This window comes from Oratosquilla oratoria, chromosome 26 (assembly GCF_046742065.1).
Source record: "Oratosquilla oratoria isolate Oo_2021 chromosome 26, ASM4674206v1, whole genome shotgun sequence".
In the NCBI taxonomy this organism is placed as follows: Eukaryota; Metazoa; Arthropoda; class Malacostraca; order Stomatopoda; family Squillidae; genus Oratosquilla; species Oratosquilla oratoria.
Genome location: NC_134802.1, coordinates 55,960,253 through 55,982,603, shown reverse-complemented (window position 1 = coordinate 55,982,603; position 22,351 = coordinate 55,960,253). Strand labels below are relative to the sequence as shown.

The 22,351-nt window shown below is 43.0% G+C and overlaps 2 protein-coding genes across 2 annotated transcripts; one reads left to right on the top strand and one right to left on the bottom strand.

Moving 5' to 3' along the window:
• Positions 1-998: 998 nt before the first annotated feature.
• Positions 999-21,787, bottom strand: LOC143039230 (putative metabolite transport protein CsbC). The gene is made up of 3 exons (XM_076209096.1): positions 21,500-21,787; positions 3,955-4,104; positions 999-2,299 (listed from the first exon to the last, which is right to left on the bottom strand). The coding sequence occupies exons 1-3, from the start codon at positions 21,746-21,748 to the stop codon at positions 1,622-1,624; spliced, it is 1,077 nt and encodes a 358-aa protein (XP_076065211.1). The 5' UTR covers positions 21,749-21,787; the 3' UTR covers positions 999-1,621.
• LOC143039631 (uncharacterized) lies at positions 16,099-20,746 on the top strand. Its single transcript, XM_076209900.1, has 3 exons — positions 16,099-16,350; positions 16,700-19,735; positions 20,000-20,746. Exons 1-3 carry the CDS (start codon positions 16,099-16,101, stop codon positions 20,744-20,746), a joined length of 4,035 nt encoding a protein of 1,344 aa, XP_076066015.1.
• Positions 21,788-22,351: the final 564 nt, after the last annotated feature.

Genomic DNA, 22,351 nt, shown 5'->3' with positions numbered 1-22,351 from the left:
GTACGGCATTTGCATGTACGGCATCTTCACCCATCTTCACTCGCTTCACTACAAATTGCTCCATGATGTACGATCATCGAAAGTTTGGCATGGACGTGACGTACGAACGTAGACCTAGCTACCGTAAACCTAAGCTAGCTAACGAATAATTGCTAGTGGCTTTATATAATTTTCTTTTAAAGTTATGTTCAGTTAAACCTGACATGTGCCCGGTTCTACTGTATTAATGAAGTAGGGATGGAGATAAGCCATGCATTGTTCGCCTTATCTCCATCTACCTGTGTCACTGGTTATTGGGTGTGCTGTTGATAGGCACCCACCGCATCTTCTATAGTTTCTTTTAGTATTTTCTATTACCTTCGGACTCCCCCAACCCCCATGTCCCCTGCAACATCGAGCTGTAGGATCCTGTTGCAGTCCATTCCTGCGTTTGTTGTTGTTGAAGTTCGGCTTTCTATTTTGCCTGTATTGTGGCCTCTTTTCTTGATTCATACCATATGATCTTTTTGTGGCCCTGCGCAGCTGTAACATTTCTTGTCTATGTTCCCGCTACACTTTTGGAAGGTGTGCTTCCTCGACGCACACTCCGAACACCTTGGGTCTCCCTCTCTGTAGTTGTGCGTTTCATAGGAGTTTTATCCGTAACACCTGACGTTGTTGAAATCATTAGCGTGAACATGGCCTTGAACTTAAATTGATTCCATATGAACATACAAGGCTCTGCCATCCTCTGTTTTTCCAAACTAAATTCTCCCCTTACCTGACTACCTCCTTCCTGTCAACTTTAGAAAAAATATCAAATAGAGAAATCAATGAATGAACAAATGAATAGACAGGTATATACAGGGTGACTCCAAAAAAACTCCCACGTTTCCAAGGTAAATGAAGCACAAATGGTTAAAAAAAATAAAAATTATTATTGCACACATGAAACTTCAGTCATTACATTGTTTACATTTTCATTATTTAAATACCACATCCGCCAAATGGTGGCCGTGGTTGTCTACACACGCTTGGAGGCGATTTTTGAAGGCTGCCATGGATCGAAACGTGGCCATCTCCTGTTTAGTAGAAACCTTAACACATACATCGTCGGCCCAATGTATAGCTCAGATAGATGCTGGAGTCGGCCGATCCTCGATTTTCGCATAACTTGTCTTAAGATAATATGAAATATAATTAGAGTATAAAGAAATACTCACAGTTGAACATATGTGCATCTGTGACCACTTGTCAGTCTAGGGTGGGTCATTCGAGTCTTGCACATGAAACTTTTGAAGAAGGGATATGTTTTTGGCAATGGTTAGTTTCTACTGCATTCCATAATTTTCAAGTCCAATACACCATTGTGCAAAATATTTTGACCTTGTGCCACTTTTTCATGGAAATATTGGTTACGTAATACATTATATTCATTAGTTCACATTATTGTCTATTTATCACTTAACAAGATGGTGAGTTATATTATGATTTATCAGTTATATAGCTATTTACTTTGGATAGCTTTTGCTCATAATCAGTTAGGAAGCAGCTGTTAAGGCAATTATCGCGGCATTAGATTAGTTGTTTGCCAATTCAGTTTGGTTCCAACTCAGAATGACAGTCAATGGAGTTTACATGTTTATATTTCCAAAGTACCACATGTTTTATTGACGTTTTTTTCGGCTGCTCCACTTCGCCTCCGGAATAATGTCTGTAATTTAGTCAGAGGCTTCCCCTTTGTCCCAGGAATCCACCTCCAAGACACTAAGCCCAGCAGCAAGTTAGATACAGTAAACGAAAGACACAAGACTTGCATGTTCTGTGACGTCGCGCCATACGTCACGGTCAAGAGAAACTGTGACAAGCTGAACACCATAGTAACAATTCGAGCCCCGACGGATCGAACTGGTATCGGAAGAACTTCGGCCTCCACGAGGTTCACCACGGGATCGATGCCGAAACTTGAGAAGACGGTGAAGGTGGCAAGGAAGACCCCCATCAACCACTTGGGTGCGGTGGAGAGGTGGAGAACGCAGGTTATACAAGCCATTGACACTGCACAGACGAGTGAGGAACCGACGATGAGGGTGCGGCGTTCCACCCGGTCGATGAAGAAAATGGACGCGCAGATGGAAACAAGTTGCACGACACCAATGATAATTGACTGGAAGGCTGGGTCCAGGTTAGGGTTGCCCTCCCCGAGGAAGAAGACGAGGAACCTAAACACGATGTTGGTGCCTCCTGCCGCTTGAAGGAAGGCCATGGTCGAGACCAGAAGTACGGGCTTATAGTTCATAGGAATCAGGAGCTGGGAGACCTGGAAAGATACAATAGAACAACCTATAAAGTATTCCTATGATTTGAATGATAAATTGAAATAGTATGGAATGGAAATGGTGCCCTGTTCTTGGCATGGTAACAAAAACTATTGAGATTGTGAATGTTTTAATAAAATTGCGGAAATGTGGTCGTTGGGGTTTCGATGAAATTGGTGAATGAAAGCTGTGGATGCCTAAAAGAAATTGCGGAACTGCTGGTATGGATGTTTCAAGGAAATTGGAGAAATTTTGTTGTAATTTAGATTACATATGTAATGATTTTGCGGTAATTTGATTTACAATTGGGTTTTGCACCAATGAATATACTGCAATTTACTTAAATATATAATGGGTGTCATGTTGCATTGGCAGTAGATCTGATTTTGGTGATCATGCGGAAATCTATAGTGTCGATGTGAATGCTCTGTATAAAAGAGCAATTAGTGTATTGCTCGTCAACATAGACATGAGGATGGTGAGACGTGTATGTTTTTCATTGGATAAAATCCATCAGATTTCGTTCTTCTCTGTCGTAGGTATGAACTCCGTGACGGGTGCAGAGGGTCTGGCACTTTGTCTTCGGACAGGGTCCGAGGTGATCGTCACACACAACTCTCACTATTGCCTCGTCACGCGAGGATCTACAACCCACGACGACTTTCCCTCTACTTACCGATGATACAGAAACATCCCCACACTTACCCACCAAAGACATCAGGACAGTCTTCACATATATATGGGTGATCCGGAGAGCAATGACGGCTGTCATCAAGGTTTTGGGTGTCCAGTGAGACAGGACGAGGTAACTGAATGGAATGGAGTAGTTCACTCATCCTTGAGCGAACCGTAACTGTTCTTGTCGTTGGGGTAAATGTAAGAGGTTGGTAGAGAGACGTGGGTAAAAAGTGGAGTAGATGGTGAGGGTTGCATTTTTATGGATCAGGTGTTTTGTAAACAGCACAGTTCATAGGCGAAGGGTTGCACAAGCTCGCTCTCATCCTAGAGTCATAAAAATGCCCAAGAGCCTGTATGACGTGTTTTGCTGACTACTTGTAATCTAAGTGAGTTATGCAGTGATTCGAGATTGCTTAAGTAAAAGATATTACATATAGACTTGTATCAACGAATCTGATTGGAGTAAAGGTGGAGTTGGACAAAATTCAATTGGTTCACGAATGTAAAATCACGCCCTTAAGGGAGGATCTTAAATATTAGGTTAAAGATCATTGGACTAAAGAAATCACTTCGTCATTGCAAAATTGAAGCAGAACCTGTCTCGCGTTTTCTCTGGGGATTTAGAGATTGTAACTGGAGAAGCACGCCGTGTAAACGGTATTCAAGAAAGAAAAGAAAATCTACAAACATTTCATTCCGTCTAAAGTACATTATATAGTAACTAAAAAGAGAAATACTTGTAGGCACAGGGCATATCGACTAAAAATCTGTAAATTAATAAAGAAAAAGAAGTGACAAGAGAAAGGTGGGTGAAAGTGAAGAAAGAGGAAGTTACTAACGACAGTGGTGCAAATTTAAGAGACGTACGAAACGAAAGTAAGCGCGCAAAAGTGGCAGCTTAGATAAAGCTTTCGAGCCGAAAGTTCATCAAAGTGAAACTGAGCAAAGAGAATAGGTTTTTGAATAAAACAGAGCTCACTTGGTCTTTGATGGTGTTGGTAGGCTTTTCGCTGATTGCTTCTTTGATCTCCTGTAGCTCGAGATCGACTTCATCTTTATTCCCCCGAAGCCTGAGTAGAGCTTGATAGGCCTCGTCAATTTTCCCTTTCTTAAGTAGCCAGTAAGGTGACTGAAATAAACAGGGTCATTTGTTTTACCATTTTGTGTTGTGTAAGGTATACCTCTACTAACCACCTATTACCACCTAACAACCACTACGACACTTCTGAATCACACCCCGCCACGTCGCACCATGTTTCATCGAGCCGGCTTCAAACCCTCGAAGCACCTGAGGTTTCGACTCTCTCCTATAAAATGAGGGTTCACCGCCCCATGAGTCCCCACAGTCGTCGGCAGCCCTTGGCAGCAGACAGACGCACTCACACGAGCATAGTTAAGCTTGCTAGGGCTACTCCCTAGAGTTAACTGTAATCGTGGTCCAGCTTTACGTTGGAAAGCTTTTTTGGCAGTTACACTGCCACCCACCTCTGGGCATTTCCCAGTACTTTTTCCTTGTACCACCTTTCTCGTTATTTCGTAGCTCTCCGGGATCCGCACGAGCCCTTGTTGGCTCGTGAGACTTCTTCGTCGTCCGGCCCGGCGAAATCTAGCAACATCTATCGTAGTTTAGAAGTAGTGTAGACCCCGTACCACTGGGCACACAGTGGTCCTATTACGCGGCTGTCACCAGTCGCCAAAGGAAGCTGTGTGACCCCCTTTATATTGTATTTTTGCTCTGCTGAGCACATTTTTTCTGTGTACCAGGGGGCTCGTCCCCCCACCCCAACGCGCAGGATGGAGTCCTCAACTCCATCCCTGCAAACTAGGAAGACTTCCCCTGACGACCCCAATATCGACCCGGACAAGGCAAGACATGTGTTTATTCATTCCGACCAAACCCGATTAGCCGACCTCAATCCTTTTATGCTTAAGAAATGTCTTTCCCAATTTACCGATGATATTAGCCAAGTGAAAAAACTTAGGAGCGGAGACCTCCAAGTTACCACCAACTCTGGGAGAGCTACACGCGATCTACTTAAGGCTAGGAAGTTTCATTCATTCGATGCTGTTGCATCCCTCCCTAGATCACTCAACTCCTGCAGAGGAGTAATCCACTGCAGAGACTTGGTGACCATGGAGGAGTGTGACATCCTCGACGAGATGAAATCGGAAGGAATACTAGATGTTAAATTCATAACGCGACTGGACCGAGAAAGGAACATGCGAGTGAACACGCCCCTGTTAATTCTCACTTTCAATTCAACAACCCTCCCTGACCACGTCAAAGTAGGATACATTCATGTCCCAACACGACCATATGTCCCTAACCCTTTGCGCTGCAACAAGTGTTTCAAATATGGTCACCTTGCCAAATTCTGCAGCAAACAATCAATCGTATGCGGTAAGTGTGCAGGCGAACATCCAACGGATGCTTGCTCTACTAACGTGTTTCAATGTGTCAACTGTCCCTCCAATAACGATCATGCATCCACCTCCCGAGACTGTCCCACCTTCAAAATAGAAAAACAAATTTGTACGGAAAAAGCAACTTGTGGCATATCCTTTTACGAAGCAAGGAAGCGTGTGATGGAAAGACTAGTGACACCAACTAGTACTTCCGGAGCAACTTCCTATGCTTCGGCAGTTAAGAAAACCTATAGAACCATTGAAACACAAACAGAGACCAAACACTCCAAGGAAAAAGAACACCGCCAAAGGCAAACTCACTCGCACCTTCCTTCCCCGGCCATCCCAGAGCCTTCCAAACGTGTGTCCACACGTACAGAAGAGGATGTCAATATGGAGATCTCCGTTTCCCAAAAACGTCTTTTAAGTCCTCTAACCAGCCCAGACCGTTCATCCGGGGCTAAACACACCTCTCCCACTAAGGCCAAGAAAGGAAGAAACCGAAGCAGATAAAAAACAAAAAAAAAAAACAAAAAAAACAAAAAATAAAATAAATAAATAAATAAATAAATAAATAAAAAAATGAAAATAATCCAGTGGAATTGCCGAGGTGTTAGAAGTAAAGTAAATGACTTAACGATCTTTAACTCACTCAACAACCCCTCAGTTATATGTCTACAAGAGACCCACCTTGACCCCAGTGTTCAGTTCCAACTGAAGAACTATACCACCTATAGGAAGGACAGGTTGGCGCCTGGAGGGGGGGTCGCAGTTGCAGTCAGCGACTGCCTTCCCCAAGTGGAATTACCACTGGCCACCACCTTGGAAGCAGTCGCTGTCATAACTAAAATAAACAACAAACTCGCGACCATCTGCTCCGTTTATCTACCTCCCGACCCTCGTTTCCCACTAGAGGAGGTAAACGAGCTCTTCAAACAACTACTACCCCACCACAAACTGATAGTGGGAGATTTTAACTCCCACCATCGCATGTGGGGTAGCAAAAGAACCTCTCGTCGAGGGGAGCAGATGGAAGAAGTGCTCGAATCAAACAACCTGGTCCTCCTAAACACTGGCAGTCCCACTCGAGTAGACAATACTAGGGGTTCATTTTCATGTATAGATTTATCCATATCATCTCCTGCGTTGTCTGACAACACCCAATGGGATACGCATGACGACACCATGCTAAGCGATCATTTCCCAGTAATAATAAAAATAGGGGGTAACAACACTACGGCTCCTCCAGCCTACGGAGACAACTCACCCCCTCCCTGTCCCAAATTTAACATCAAAAAGGCCAACTGGGAAATGTATCGCACAACCACCAACGTCAACATCACAGGGGATAATATGGATGACAAAATTTTCAATTTATCAAACTCTATTTTGAATTCAGCGCATGAGCATATACCAAAAACCTCGGTATTTCACAAGCATAGAGTTCCTTGGTGGACATCAGACTGCAGAAAAGCACTTTGCAAGCGGAATAGGGCATATCGAACTTTTAAAAATAACCCTATTGCACCCCATTTCATTACTTTTAAAAAGACGCAAGCAGAGGCCCGTAGAACAATAAAACATGCCAAACGTAAGTCTTGGCATGACTACATCTCAACTATAAACGCAAACACTTCTCTATCACAAATCTGGTCAGCCGTCCGTAAAATAGACGGCAAATACACGCCCAACATTAAGACCCTAACAATTGGAAACAAGTTTGTAGATGCTCCCCTGGACATCGCAAACACAATCGCAGACACATTTACGCAAACAAGCAACACGAATAACTATTCACCAACCTTTTTACAACACAAACAAACACGGGAAGCAGAACCTCTGATCTTCCATACACAGACACCCTACGAATATAACACCCCCTTCCAACTACACGAGCTGAAACAACCCTTAAGCTCGTGTAGAGGAACCTCTGCTGGCCCAGATGAGATTAGGTATGAGATGCTGTAACACTTGAATTCAATTTCACTGGCAAAATTATTAGAAATATACAACACAATTTGGATTAGTCAAGAATTCCCAAAAACATGGAGACATGCCCACGTCATACCTATTCTCAAAAAGGGGAAGGACCCAAAGAGTCCTTCCTCTTATCGCCCTATAGCGCTTACCAACTGCTTATGCAAAGTATTAGAACGTATGGCCAATAACAGATTGAAATACATACTAGAATCTCAAAATTTAATAGTTCCTGCCCAATGTGGTTTCAGGAAAAATAGAAGTAGTCTTGACCATTTAGTCAAATTAGAACAAGATATCCTCTCCTCCTTCGAGAGGAAAGAATATCTTGTTGCTTGCTTTTTGGATTTTCGGTCAAAATTCAAAATTACTATTCAACAGTACGCACCCAAGAAAATGGCGTACCACAGGGAAGTGTGTTAAGCCCCACACTTTTTATGTTGCTGATAAACGATATTCTACCCGCTCCACCTCGGAACCTTAAATACTCATTATACGCTGACGATGTCGGAATCTGGCATTCCTCACCGAATGCCAAGTTTTCCGGCTCTCGCGTACAACTGGCCCTGGACTCGCTCCAGGACTGGTCTGACAAATGGGGATTTAAGTTTTCGGAATTAAAGTCAACAGTAATTGTATTTTCACGCAGAGCCCAGGCAGAAATAAATCTGCAATTACATGGTACTCCCATTCCAGTACAAAACTCAACCTTTTTTCTTGGCCTGAGACTGGACTCCAGGCTAAACTGGAAGGCCCATGTAAAATACCTAGTTGATGCGTGCAACAAGAGAATTAATTTGCTACGTAAACTAACGGGCACAAATTGGGGAGCAGATAGGAAATCCCTGCTAATGATTTATAAGTCCCTAATTAGATCAAAACTAGACTATGGGTGTCAGATTTATGGTTCGGCAACACTAGCCACGTTACAACCCCTGAACATCATCCAAAACAAAGGCCTAAGAATAGCACTTGGAGCACTACGCTGCACAAGGATCGAGAGGCTGGAGGTCGAAGCAAACGTACCCCCCCTCCACTACAGGCGCGAGCTCCTTGCCCTAAGATACGTCGCCAAAGCGCTTCGCATCCCTCAACATCCCTGCAAGGAGACAATCCAACGATATGAGCACTTCACCAACTCCAGCCTAAATCCCCTTTCCATCAGGATCCGATCCTTGTGCGAGCAATATTCAGTGCCACTGTGGTCAATAGAACAGATTGAAGCCACCGTCTTACCACCGTGGGAAAACATCGCCCCGAAGATCTTCATTAACCAAGACCTACAAAAGAAGACTTCATCCAAGAAGAACTAAAACAAAAGACCTTGGAGACCATCCATAAGTACAATGACCACATGGCACTGTACACTGATGGCTCCAAGTGCGGCCACAAAACTGGGACAGGGTTATACTGCAACAAAACCCGGATGATGTTCAGATTGCCGAACCATACGAGCATATATATCGCCGAACTCTACGGCATATATAAAGCCTTAGAATATGCTCAATCCGACACACATAGTAAATTCGTCATATTCACAGATTCATTAAGTGCACTAAAATCAATCAAGACAGGTAACCATATGGAGAACTTCCTCTTGGGCAAAATCATTAGCACATTGTCGATAACTAGCAAGTCCATTACTCTCTCTTGGGTTCCCAGTCACATTGGGATCTTCGGGAATGAGAAAGCGGACATCTTAGCCAAAACTGCTTTAGAAATAGACTCTATTACCGACATACCCCTGGACATAGGCACCTTCAATTCCATACTAAGAAAACAATTACACACCCACTGGCAACTCCAGTGGAACAATCTCGACATTTCTCACAAACAAAAGGAACACATAACAGATTGGTCGACATCATACAGAAATAACAGACTCGAGGAAATCGCCATAGCAAGACTGAGGATGAACTCGACCCGCCTCACCCACTTAAAACCATATATTGACGGCGTATTTCCTCCCCAATGCAACACATGCAACACTATACTATCCATAAGACACATACTCCTACACTGCTCAAAATACAACACACAGCGCCAAGCGCTCATACAACATTGCCAAATTAAGAAAATTCAGCTGAGCACCACAAATCTTTTGACAGACGACCGTTTACTTATTGACAAAGTAGTATTTTATTTGCGCACTACTGGACTATTGTGGGAATTATAATGGTAGAATAAAAAGGATCGCAGGTTCACACCGGGCTTAATGACCTCATTATAGGTCGATAGCCTTAAAGATCCAACAAAAAAAAAAAAAAAAAAGGCAGCAGACAGACGCACTCACACGAGCATAGTTAAGCTTGCTAGGGCTACTCCCTAGAGTTAACTGTAATCGTGGTCCAGCTTTACGTTGGAAAGCTTTTTTGGCAGTTACACTGCCACCCACCTCTGGGCATTTCCCAGTACTTTTTCCTTGTACCACCTTTCTCGTTATTTCGTAGCTCTCCGGGATCCGCACGAGCCCTTGTTGGCTCGTGAGACTTCTTCGTCGTCCGGCCCGGCGAAATCTAGCAACATCTATCGTAGTTTAGAAGTAGTGTAGACCCCGTACCACTGGGCACACAGTGGTCCTATTACGCGGCTGTCACCAGTCGCCAAAGGAAGCTGTGTGACCCCCTTTATATTGTATTTTTGCTCTGCTGAGCACATTTTTTCTGTGTACCAGGGGGCTCGTCCCCCCACCCCAACGCGCAGGATGGAGTCCTCAACTCCATCCCTGCAAACTAGGAAGACTTCCCCTGACGACCCTAATATCGACCCGGACAAGGCTAGACATGTTTTCTTACATTCCGACCAAACCCGATTAGCTGACCTTAACCCATTCATGCTAAAGAAATGTCTGTCTCAATTTACCGATGATATCAACCAAGTTAAGAAACTTAGAAGCGGAGATCTCCAAATCACCACCAACTCTGGGAAAGCGACTCGCGATTTGCTCAAGGCCAGGAAGTTTCATTCCTTCGATGTTGTTGCATCCCTCCCTAGGTCACTCAACTCCTGCAGAGGAGTAATCCACTGCAGAGATTTGATGACCATGGAAGAGTGTGACATCCTCGAAGAGATGAAATCTGAAGGCATTTTGGATGTTAAATTTATCACGCGACTGGACCGGGAAAGAAACATGCGAGTGAACACGCCCCTGATAATCCTCACGTTCAATTCCACAACCCTCCCTGATCATGTCAAAATTGGATATATACATGTCCCAACACGACCATATGTCCCCAACCCTCTGCGCTGCAACAAATGCTTTAAATATGGTCACCTAGCCAAATTCTGCAGCAAACAAACAGTCGTATGCGGTAAATGTGCAGGCGAACATCCTATGGATGCTTGCTCTGCAAAGGTGCTTCAATGTGTCAACTGTCCCTCCAATAACAACCATGCATCAACCTCCCGAGAATGTCCCACTTTCAATATAGAGAAACAAATTTGTACCGAGAAAGCAACTTGTGGCATATCCTTTTACGAAGCAAGGAAGCGTGTGATGGAAAGACTAGTTACCCCAACTGGTACTTCCGGAGCAACTTCCTATGCTTCGGCAGTAAAAAAAACCTACAGAACCATTGAAACGCAAACTGAGACCAAGCACTCCAAGGACAAAGAACACCGCCAAACTAACAGGCAAACTCACTCGCACCTTCCTTCCCCGGCCATCCCAGAGCCTTCCAAACGTGTGTCCACACGTACTGAAGAGGATGTCCATATGGAGATCTCCGTCTCTCAAAAACGACTTTTAAGTCCTCTAACCAGCCCAGACCGTTCAGCCGGGGCTAAACACACCTCTCCCACTAAGGCCAAGAAAGGAAGAAACCGAAGCAGATAAAAAAAAAATAATAATATAAAAAAAAAAAAATAATAAATAAATAAATAAATAAATAAATAAATAAATAAATAAATAAATAAATAAATAAATAAATAAATAAATAAATAAATAAATAAATAAATAAAAATGAAAATAATCCAGTGGAATTGCCGAGGTGTTAGAAGTAAATTAAATGACCTAATAATCTTTAACGCCCTCAACAACCCCTCAGTAATATGTCTACAGGAAACACATCTTAAGCCCAGTGTAGACTTCACACTACGAAGCTATACCATATATAGGAAGGACAGGTTAGCGCCTGGAGGGGGGGTCGCAGTTGCAGTCAGCGACTGCCTTCCCCAAGTGGAATTACCACTATCTACCAACTTGGAGGCAGTCGCAATCAAAACAAAACTGCAAAACAAACTAGTCACCATCTGCTCCATTTACCTACCTCCCGACCCTCGATTTCCACTAGTGGAAATCAACGAGTTGATCAGCCAGCTACCCCACCACAAACTGATAGTGGGAGATTTTAACTCCCACCATCACACGTGGGGTAGTAACCACACGTCTCCTCGAGGGGAGCAGATGGACGAGGTGCTCAATGCCAACAACCTGGTCCTCCTAAATACTGGCAGCCCCACCCGTGTAGACAATACTAGGGGTACCTTTTCATGCATTGATTTATCCATATCATCTCCTGCGTTGTCTGACATTCTCCAATGGAGCACGCATGACGACACCATGCTTAGCGATCATTTCCCAGTAATCCTAAAAACAGGGGGTGATAACGCTACGGCTCCTCCAGCCTACGGAGACAACCCACCCCCTCCCTGTCCCAAATTTAACATCAAAAAAGCCAACTGGGAAATGTATCGCACAACCACAAACGTCAACATCACAGGGGATAATATGGATGACAAAATATTCAATTTATCAAACTCAATTTTGAATTCAGCGCATAAGCATATACCAAAAACCTCTGTATTTCTCAAGCATAGAGTTCCCTGGTGGACATCAGACTGCAGAAAAGCACTTTGCAAGCGGAATAGGGCATATCGAACTTTTAAAAACAACCCCATTGCACCAAACCTTATTACTTTTAAAAAGACGCAAGCAGAGGCCCGTAGAACCATCAAACACGCCAAACGAAAGTCTTGGCGTGATTACATCTCCACAATAAACGCAAACACTCCTCTAACACAAATCTGGTCAGCCGTTCGAAAAATCGACGGCAAATATACCCCCAGCATCAAGACCCTGAACATTGGAAACACGTTTGTAGATGCTCCCACGGACATCGCAAACACAATCGCAGACACGTTCACGCAAACAAGCAGCACAAATAACTATTCTCCAATCTTTTTACAACTAAAACAAAGACGGGAAGCAGAACCACTGATCTTCCATACACAGACACACAACTATTATAACACCCGCTTCACACTACACGATCTTGAACATGCCTTAAGCTCGTGTAGTGGAACCTCTGCTGGCCGAGACTGGATTAGGTATGAGATGCTGCAACATTTGAATTCAATTTCACTGAAAAAATTACTAGACATATACAACGCAATTTGGATTAGTCATGAGTTCCCAAAAACATGGAGACATGCCCACGTCATACCTATTCTCAAAAGGGGGAAGGACCCAAAGAGTCCCTCCTCCTATCGCCCTATAGCGCTTACCAACTGCTTATGCAAAGTATTAGAACGTATGACCAGTAACAGATTAAAATTCCTTCTAGAGTCTCAAAATTTAATAGTTCCTGCCCAATGTGGTTTCAGGAAAAATAGAAGTAGTCTTGACCATTTGGTCAACTTAGAACACGATATCCTTTCCTCTTTCGAGAGGAAATAATACCTTGTTGCTTGCTTTTTAGATTTGGAAAGAGCCTACGATATGGCATGGCGACGTGGTATCCTCGAAAAACTCTATGCTCTTGGCCTTAGAGGGAATCTCCCTATTTTCATTCAAAATTTCTTAAATGAACGAACTTTTTCCGTTAAAAATCAAAACTTTTATTCAACAGTACGCACCCAAGAAAATGGCGTACCACAGGGAAGTGTGTTAAGTCCCACATTATTCATGTTGCTTATAAACGATATTCTACCCGCTCCACCTCGGAACCTTAAATACTCATTATACGCTGACGATGTCGGAATCTGGCATTCCTCACCGAATGCCAAGTTTTCCGGCTCTCGCGTACAACTGGCCCTGGACTCGCTCCAGGACTGGTCTGACAAATGGGGATTTAAGTTTTCGGAATTAAAGTCAACAGTAATTGTATTTTCACGCAGAGCCCAGGCAGAAATAAATCTGCAATTACATGGTACTCCCATTCCAGTACAAAACTCCACCTTTTTTCCTTGGCCTGAGACTGGACTCCAGGCTAAACTTGAAGGCCCATGTAAAATACCTAGTTGATGCGTGCAACAAGAGAATTAATTTGCTACGTAAACTAACGGGCACAAATTGGGGAGCAGATAGGAAATCCCTGCTAATGATTTATAAGTCCCTAATTAGATCTAAATTAGACTATGGGTGTCAGATTTATGGTTCGGCAACACCAACCACGTTACAACCCCTGAACATCATCCAAAACAAAGGCCTAAGAATAGCACTTGGAGCATTACGCTGCACAAGAATCGAGAGGCTGGAGGTTGAAGCAAACGTACCCTCCACTACAGGCGCGAGCACCTCACACTACGATACGCCGCCAAAGTGCTTCGTACCCAACAACATCCCTGCAAGCAAGCGGTAAACCAACACGAACACTTCACCAACTCCAGCCTAAATCCCCTTTCCACCAGGATCCGATTCTTGTGCGAGCAGTATTCAGTGCCACTGTGGTCAATAGAAAAGATAGAACATACGTACCCACCGCCGTGGAAAAACATCGCCCTGAATGTCAACACCAACCAGGACCTCAGGAAGAAATCATCCTCAATAGAAGAAACAAGACAGAAAACCTTAGAAATGATTAACAAGTACAATGACCACAGGGCACTGTACACGGATGGCTCCAAGTGCGGCCACAAAACTGGGACAGGGTTATACACCAACAAAACCCGGATGATGTTCAGATTGCCGGACCATACGAGCATATATATTGCAGAACTCTTCGGCATATACAAAGCCATAGAAAACGCTCAATCTGACACACATAGTAAGTTTGTCATATTCACAGACTCTCTGAGCGCACTTCAAACAATTAAGATAAGTAATCATATGGAAAATTTCCTCCTGGGCAAAATCATTAGCACATTGTCGACGACTAACAAGTCCATTACTCTCTCTTGGGTTCCCAGTCACATTGGGATCTTCGGGAATGAGAAAGCGGACACCTTAGCTAAATCTGCCTTAGAAAAGGACTCTATTACAGACATACCCCTGGACAAAGGTACCTTCAATTCCATACTAAGAAAACAATTACACACCCACTGGCAACTCCAGTGGAACAACCTTCACATCTTGCACAAACAAAAGGAAAACATAACAGATTGGTCGACATCATACAGAAACAACAGACTCGAGGAAATCGCCATAGCAAGACTGAGGATGAACTCGACCCGCCTCACCCACTTAAACCCATACATAAACGGCGTATTTCCTCCCCAATGCAACACCTGCAACACCATATTATCCATAAGACACATACTCCTACACTGCTCCAAGTACAACACACAGCGCCAAGCGCTTATACAATATTGTAAACTGAAAAAAATTCAACTAAGCACTACAAACCTTTTGACCGATGACCGTTTACTTATTGACAAAGTAGTATTTTATTTGCGCACATCAGGACTATTGTGGAAATTATAATGGTAGATTAAAAAGGATCGCAGGTTCACACCAGGCTTAATGACCTCATTATAGGTCGATAGCCTTAAAGATCCAACAACAACAACCCATGAGTCAGTCTCAGCTGTAAGCTGAATACACTCGCTTCTAACCTGGTGTTGGTGGACGAGAGACGATATCGGACTACTCATCATCCCTTCGGTGCTGGTAACGTAGGGCGTTGCGGAAGGAACCAAGTTCTCTGTGTACTCAAGTTCTTAATTTGTTCAAGTTCCTAGTGGTCAAGTTGAATAGTGTTAAGTTAATTTAAGATAAGTCTAATTTAATGTTAAGTTTAATTGTATTTGTTGGGAATGTCAGTTGGTAATAAATATTGTTAAATGTTATTGTATGCTTTAAATTCATTCATTTCGAAATGTTATGTATGTTCCCCCCTTAGACTAACCTTGACGTACGTAACATTTATGGGCCCGTCCGGGATCTGACTCGTTGATCGTAATAAGTCATCGTAATCACTGATTCTCTCTAATAGTTTAATAATTGTATTTAACTTGAAATTGAAAAATATTTTCACCTGGAACTTGACTTCTCTCCGCAACGTCTCTATACCTTGTGTGCATTTATTGTGAATCCTGCTTGTACCTGCTTTAAATTCTCTATAAATGGCCAAATAGGGGTAGTTAGTACAGTAGGTTGTTCTATGTATTGTTCTTACCGACAGAAGTGGTGTTCTCCCACATACAGCTTGCAATTGTGACTCCTTTTCCTTGCTTACTATAACTTATGTGAATTTACTTTATGCACGATTACGTCGCTGTAACTTGACCAACCCAAATACTCTACTTTTTACTTAAACTACAGAGTATACCTATGAATAGGGCCCTTGTTTTACAGTAGTGTGGGCTGCTGTCCCCCTGTTTCCTTTTGGCTTGTTACGAGTAGAACGTACCTTGCAAGAACCTAATTCGGTCTTGCCACTTAAGTTTATGCCAGGTGATAAACTTCATGATACCTGTAAGGCCTTTAGCTTATTCTCGAGTTAACTTGCCAGGCTCTAAGCAGGTTTCACTTATATATATATATATATATATAGAGTACGGAATCTTTTAAATTTAAACCATGGCTAAGCAGAGTGATTTCAAAGCGACTGAGTTTGTGGGTAACCCAGAGATCCAAGAATTCAAAGAGACTAATATTTGTAAGGACGATTTAAAGTATATAGCAAAGACCTTCAATATCTCTTTCAAACCTGACTTAAGGAAAGATGAGCTACGTGCTCTAATTCTAGCTCACTTAGGGGATAAAGATGTCCTCGAAGCTTCACGTTCGTTACAGACTTCAGATCCTAATCTATTACTTGAACTAGAGAAAGTGAAGCTAATGTCTCAACAAATGCAAATAGACTATGACAGAGAAGAAAGAGAAAAGGAGAGAGAAGAAAGAGAAAAGGAGAGAGAAGAAAGAGAAAAGGAGAGAGAAGAAAGAGAAAAGGAGAGAGAAGAAAGAGAAAAGGAGAGAGAAGAAAGAGAAAAGGAGAGAGAAGAAAGAGAAAAGGAAAGAGAAGGGAAAAGAAAGAGAAAAGGAGAGAGAAGAAAGAGAAAAGGAGAAGAAAGAGAAAAGGAAAGAGAAAAGGAGAGAAGAAAGAGAAAAGGAAAGGGCTCATGAACTTCAACTTAAGCAATTAGACATTCAAAACAATGCCAACTCTCCTAAAACTAAGACTGATTTGCTGAAGTATGTCAAGCTTATACCTACATTTCCTGATAGTGATCCTGAGTCTTTCTTTAGGGAATTTGAATCCACAGCTCTACACTTTGAAATTCCTAAACCTGACTGGGTTTGGCTTATTAAACCTAAGCTGTCTGATAAAGCACTTAAAGTATGTAATAATGTGGACGATAACACTAATTATGACGAGGTTAAAGTAGCAATTCTAGCTTCGTACTCAATCAGTACAGAAGGATACAGACAAGCATTTAGGTCACTTAATAAACTTCAGTATCAAACTTACCATGAATTTGCCTCTGAGAAATTAAGGGGTCTTAAGAGGTGGTTAAAGTCAGCCAGTGTTAATACTTTTGATGAACTTGTTAATGTTATAGCATTAGAGGAATTTATAAGAAAGATTCCCTACTCTATCAAAATGCACCTCATCGATAGGGGAGAAAATGACCTGATTAAGGCCGCACAGTTGGCTGATGTGTTTTCCCTGGTCCATCGTTCGCCCACCAGGGAGAGGAGAGTGCTCCAGCATAATGTCAAGTCTAATAGTGGGTTTAAGGATGGTGAGCTGGTAGATCAGAGTAATTTAAAAACAAATCTAACCTGCTCATTTTGTAAAAGACGTGGACACCACATAAAACAATGCCCAGACCCTAAATGTAAAGTGTCACAAACTACTGCTCCCAGCAAACCTGTAGCTGCAATTCTGTCTGTGCCAACCAGTAAAACTGCCGATATCTTTCAGCCTTTCCGTTCACTTGGTGCCGTGTCTCTGGAGGATGGTGGCGAGGTGCACCCCATTCGTATCGTGAGAGATACAGCTGCTGCCCAGACGGTTATACTAAAGTCATCTGTTCCTGGTATAGACAGCAATTATACCGGCGAAAGTGTGTACCTCCATGACTTTAACAGCCAGTTTCCTTTGAGACTAGCTCGGGTGCACCTCAGCTGCGGCATTGTTCAGGGACCTGTAACGGTGGCGGTGAGCGAACAACCTTCCCTTCCTATCCCAGACTGTAGTTTACTTCTTGGTAATGACATAGCTGGTGGACTTGTACAAACTCCTGCTCCTATCATTTTGAGTGACACTCCCTTAACGCATAACCCTACTGATGAGTTAGAGCGAGAACAGCCAAATTTGTTCCCTAGTTGTGCGGTAACCCGATCCCAAAAATTAAAAGACACACCTACACATTCACCCCTTCCTCCTCCAAGTGCTATTCCACAAATATTCACTGAACAGAGTTTATTAGAAGCACAACAGAATGACACTACTCTAACTCCCTTACACTCTAAAGTAGTTCCCAAGGAAGATATTCTACATCCTCCATCATTCTACTATCATGATAACATCCTCATGAGACTTTACAGACCACCGCAATTATCAGATGATGACACCTGGGCAGAATGTCACCAAATTGTATTACCCACCAGCTTGAGAACTCCTATAATGGAAGTAGCTCACCAAGGTCTCTCAGGTCATTTAGGAATAAGGAAGACATATCTTCGCCTTCTGAATGAGTTTTATTGGCCTGGCATGAAAAAAGATGTAGCTGAATTTGTTAAGAATTGCCACCCATGCCAGATTGTTGGGAAACCTAATGAAACTATACCACCATATCCATTGCAGCCTATTAAAGTACCTTTTGAGCCTTTCAGTAAATTAATTATAGACATTGTTGGACCTCTCCCAAAGACAAAGAAAGGCAACCAATACATTCTCACCACACTTTGCCCAACTACAAGATACCCTGATGCTTTTCCTCTTAAGAATATCTCTGCTAAAACTGTTGCTAATACACTCACTAACTTGTTCACGACCTTTGGAATCCCAGAAGAAATCCAATCAGACAGAGGTAGCAATTTTACCAGTGTTCTATTTGCAGAAGTTCTAAAGCTGCTCGGTATTAAACAAACTCTATCAACAGCTTACCATCCTCAGTCGCAGGGGGCCTTGGAACGTTTTCATCAGACTATGAAATCTATGATTAGGAAGTTCTGCTGTGAGGAAGACAGAGATTGGGATGAGGGCCTGCAATTTCTTCTATTTGCCATAAGGGAAACACCATCAGAATCCCTAGGGGTCTCACCTTTTGAGTTGCTCTTTGGACGCAAGGTAAGAGGACCCCTCAAGGTCATCAAAGATCATTTGATCTCCTTACCTTCTACAAAGTTAGTCACGGTAAACAATTACATTACCTCTCTTAAATCTAACTTGGATAAAGTTCGTTCTTTTGCCAAAACTAACCTAGCTCATGCCCAGTCTGTAATGAAGACTAACTTTGACTCAAAAGCCTTGGTCAGAGAGTTCAAAGAGGGGGACTTAGTCCTGGCATACATCCCTATCTCTGGTTCACCTCTTAGCGCTAAATATCATGGACCATACAAAATTTCTAAGAAACTATCAGATTCTAACTATGTAATTTCAACACCCGACCGTCGCAAGGCTACCCAACATATTCATGTGAACCTAATTAAACCATATAAGACCACTAGCCCACTACTAGACTATGAGAAACAAGTGTTAGCGGTGAATACTGTACCTAATGTTATGTCTCATACACCTAATAATGCCATGTACATTAATTTTGACAAGATTTTACCGAACATTGACTCCCATCCTACCGATAATTCGCATATACTTGGTAACCTAGTTCCCTACCTTAGTCATCTCACGAATGAACATGCCAATGATGTAACTGAAATCATTCACAAATATGACTCTCTCTTCAAAGATGTGTCCGGCATCTGCAACATTGCCACTCATGACGTGAAGCTTGTACCTGGATCTTCTCCTATTAGGCACAATCCTTATAGAATCCACCCCCAGAAGCGAGAGCAGATGAGGAGTGAGGTCAACTTCCTGCTCGACCACGGATTGGCCAGCGCGAGTCAATCCCCCTGGGCTTCGCCGTGCCTGCTGGTGCCGAAGGAGGGAGGTCAACTTCGCCTGTGTACGGACTATAGGAGAGTCAACTCTATAACTGTTCCTGACGCATATCCATTACCCCGCGTTGACGACCTAATTGACGAGGTGGGAACAGCCCAGTACATTACTAAAATAGATCTAATGAAAGGTTACTATCAGATACCTTTAACAGAAGAGGCTAAATTGATCTCTGCTTTTACAACACCATTTGGCCTCTATCATTATAATGTCATGCCCTTCGGAATGAGGAATAGTCCGGCCACCTTTCAGAGGGCAATGAACTACCTATTGCAAGACTTAAAGGGTGTGGGGGTGTATTTAGATGACATCTTGATTTTTTCTCATGACTGGCAACAACGCCTCCAACAGGTAGATGCTGTGCTATCCAGATTATGCCAAGCCAACCTGACTGTCAAACTCTCCAAGACCAGCTTTGGAAAGGCTACAGTGACGTATCTTGGACATGAAGTTGGGCAAGGCATCGTTCGACCCAAGAATGCTAACATCTCTGCTGTCATGGAGTACCCTGTTCCCGCTACCCGGAAGGCGCTCATGAGGTTTTTGGGTATGGCAGGGTACTATCGGAGATTCTGCCCGAACTTCGCCGAAGCTGCACTTCCTCTCACCAAGCTGACCAGCGGTTCTGTTCCATACAAGTGGACACAAAATTGTCAAGCCGCGTTCGAACATCTTAAGGCGATGCTTACAAGGGATCCAGTTCTACGGTCACCAGACTTCACTAAACCCTTCGTTCTCCACACCGATGCTAGTGATGTCGCTATTGGAGCTGTACTTCTCCAGGAGAACACAGACACTCTTCACCCAGTGGCCTACTTCTCTGCAAAACTAGACGTCCATCAACTCAACTATTCTACTGTAGAGCAGGAGCTACTGGCTATAGTGGCTGCTATCAAGAAGTTTGAGTGCTACCTTCAACCTAGCATAAAACCTCTCAAAATATACAGCGACCACAACCCTCTGACCTTTCTACACCGTAACAAAACTTCGAACCAAAGGATGCTTCGGTGGTCTCTGTTCCTTCAACCATTTAACATAGACATCCACCATATCACCGGATCCCAAAACGTGTTGGCCGATACCCTGAGCCGTATATAAACCATCTTATTCTCACTCACCGCCTCTACATCCCGATGTGGCGGCGTCTTAATGGTGGGGGAGTGTAAGGTATACCTCTACTAACCACCTATTACCACCTAACAACCACTACGACACTTCTGAATCACACCCCGCCACGTCGCACCATGTTTCATCGAGCCGGCTTCAAACCCTCGAAGCACCTGAGGTTTCGACTCTCTCCTATAAAATGAGGGTTCACCGCCCCATGAGTCAGTCTCAGCTGTAAGCTGAATACACTCGCTTCTAACCTGGTGTTGGTGGACGAGAGACGATATCGGACTACTCATCATCCCTTCGGTGCTGGTAACGTAGGGCGTTGCGGAAGGAACCAAGTTCTCTGTGTACTCAAGTTCTTAATTTGTTCAAGTTCCTAGTGGTCAAGTTGAATAGTGTTAAGTTAATTTAAGATAAGTCTAATTTAATGTTAAGTTTAATTGTATTTGTTGGGAATGTCAGTTGGTAATAAATATTGTTAAATGTTATTGTATGCTTTAAATTCATTCACTTCGAAATGTTATGTATGTTCCCCCCTTAGACTAACCTTGACGTACGTAACAGTTGTTAAAGCACTGTCTTGCCCAATGTAGAGTCAGATGTGTTGGAATTTAAAGTGTTGTACTTATTAACCTGTTAATACCCGGAAAATAGAAATAATCTAATGTTAACCAAAACAAAAATCATGAATTGTGACTCGTACATTAATAGGTTAAGAAAAATGTATGCATATCGAACCTCGGGGACAAATGTCATGAAGATAAAAACGGTACCAATGAGCGCCGAGCAGACGATGTGAGCATTTGTCCAGGACAGGTACTTGGAGATCACGTAAACAGTCAGCATTCCTATGCCCTCCATGACTCCTGATTGAATCGTGAGCATTCCACGAGGTTTTGCACGGACTAATTCTGCTATGTGTACATGAACGATGGATTTGGCATTGGCTTCCGTAATAGATATGACGATCCACACAATAAAGAGCATCGTTCTAGAGGGGAGGAAGGCTATCAGGAGCCAGAGGGCAATCTGCGGCAGGAGAGAGAGGTGAAGCACACGACCTGGTCCGAGCAGATCCTCCCAAACCCAAGCCAGGAGGCACATGGGAATCAAACATAGATCTGGGATTGAAACTGAAAAGATAAGGATGTAAGAACATAAGAATGGAGGAGACTGCAAGAGACTATAAGGCCTACACTAGTCAGTTCTATGTCAATTCCATCTGTCATCTCTATCTACAAAGTCATCTATCCTTATCTTAAAACAACCAGTAGTTATCTCTCTACACGGTTCGTAAGTCTGCTCGTATTCAATGCGTTAAGTACTCTAGTGGTAAACCAGTTCTTGCCTATTTCCTTCTTAAGTCTAATTTTGTCAAATTAAATCCATTACTGCAAGTCCTGCACTGCTGTTTTGATGATGACCTTGCCTGCATCACCCTTGCTAAAGCCCTTGATCCATTTAAGTACCCGTATTACATCACCCTGCACTCTGTCTTTCTAGATTGTGTAAGTTAAGGTGCCTAAGCCCATCTTCGTAAGGTACATTTGAGCTCGTGTATCATTTTGGTTATTCTTCTGGACATGCTGT

What these genes read in the sequence shown, in the direction of transcription:
- LOC143039631 (XM_076209900.1), top strand. Translation starts at nt 16,099, where the DNA reads ATGGCTAAGCAGAGTGATTTCAAAGCGACTGAGTTTGTGGGTAACCCA. An exon ending in TATTACTTGAACTAGAGAAA is followed by an intron (nt 16,351 to 16,699) that starts GTGAAGCTAATG and finishes CCTAAAACTAAG; the next exon opens with ACTGATTTGCTGAAGTATGT. An exon ending in TTGACGACCTAATTGACGAG is followed by an intron (nt 19,736 to 19,999) that starts GTGGGAACAGCC and finishes CGCCTCCAACAG; the next exon opens with GTAGATGCTGTGCTATCCAG.
- LOC143039230 (XM_076209096.1), bottom strand. Translation starts at nt 21,748, where the DNA reads ATGCTCTTTATTGTGTGGATCGTCATATCTATTACGGAAGCCAATGCC. An exon ending in TCATGACATTTGTCCCCGAG is followed by an intron (nt 4,105 to 21,499) that starts GTTCGATATGCA and finishes TGTTTATTTCAG; the next exon opens with TCACCTTACTGGCTACTTAA. An exon ending in CCAACACCATCAAAGACCAA is followed by an intron (nt 2,300 to 3,954) that starts GTGAGCTCTGTT and finishes GTATCTTTCCAG; the next exon opens with GTCTCCCAGCTCCTGATTCC.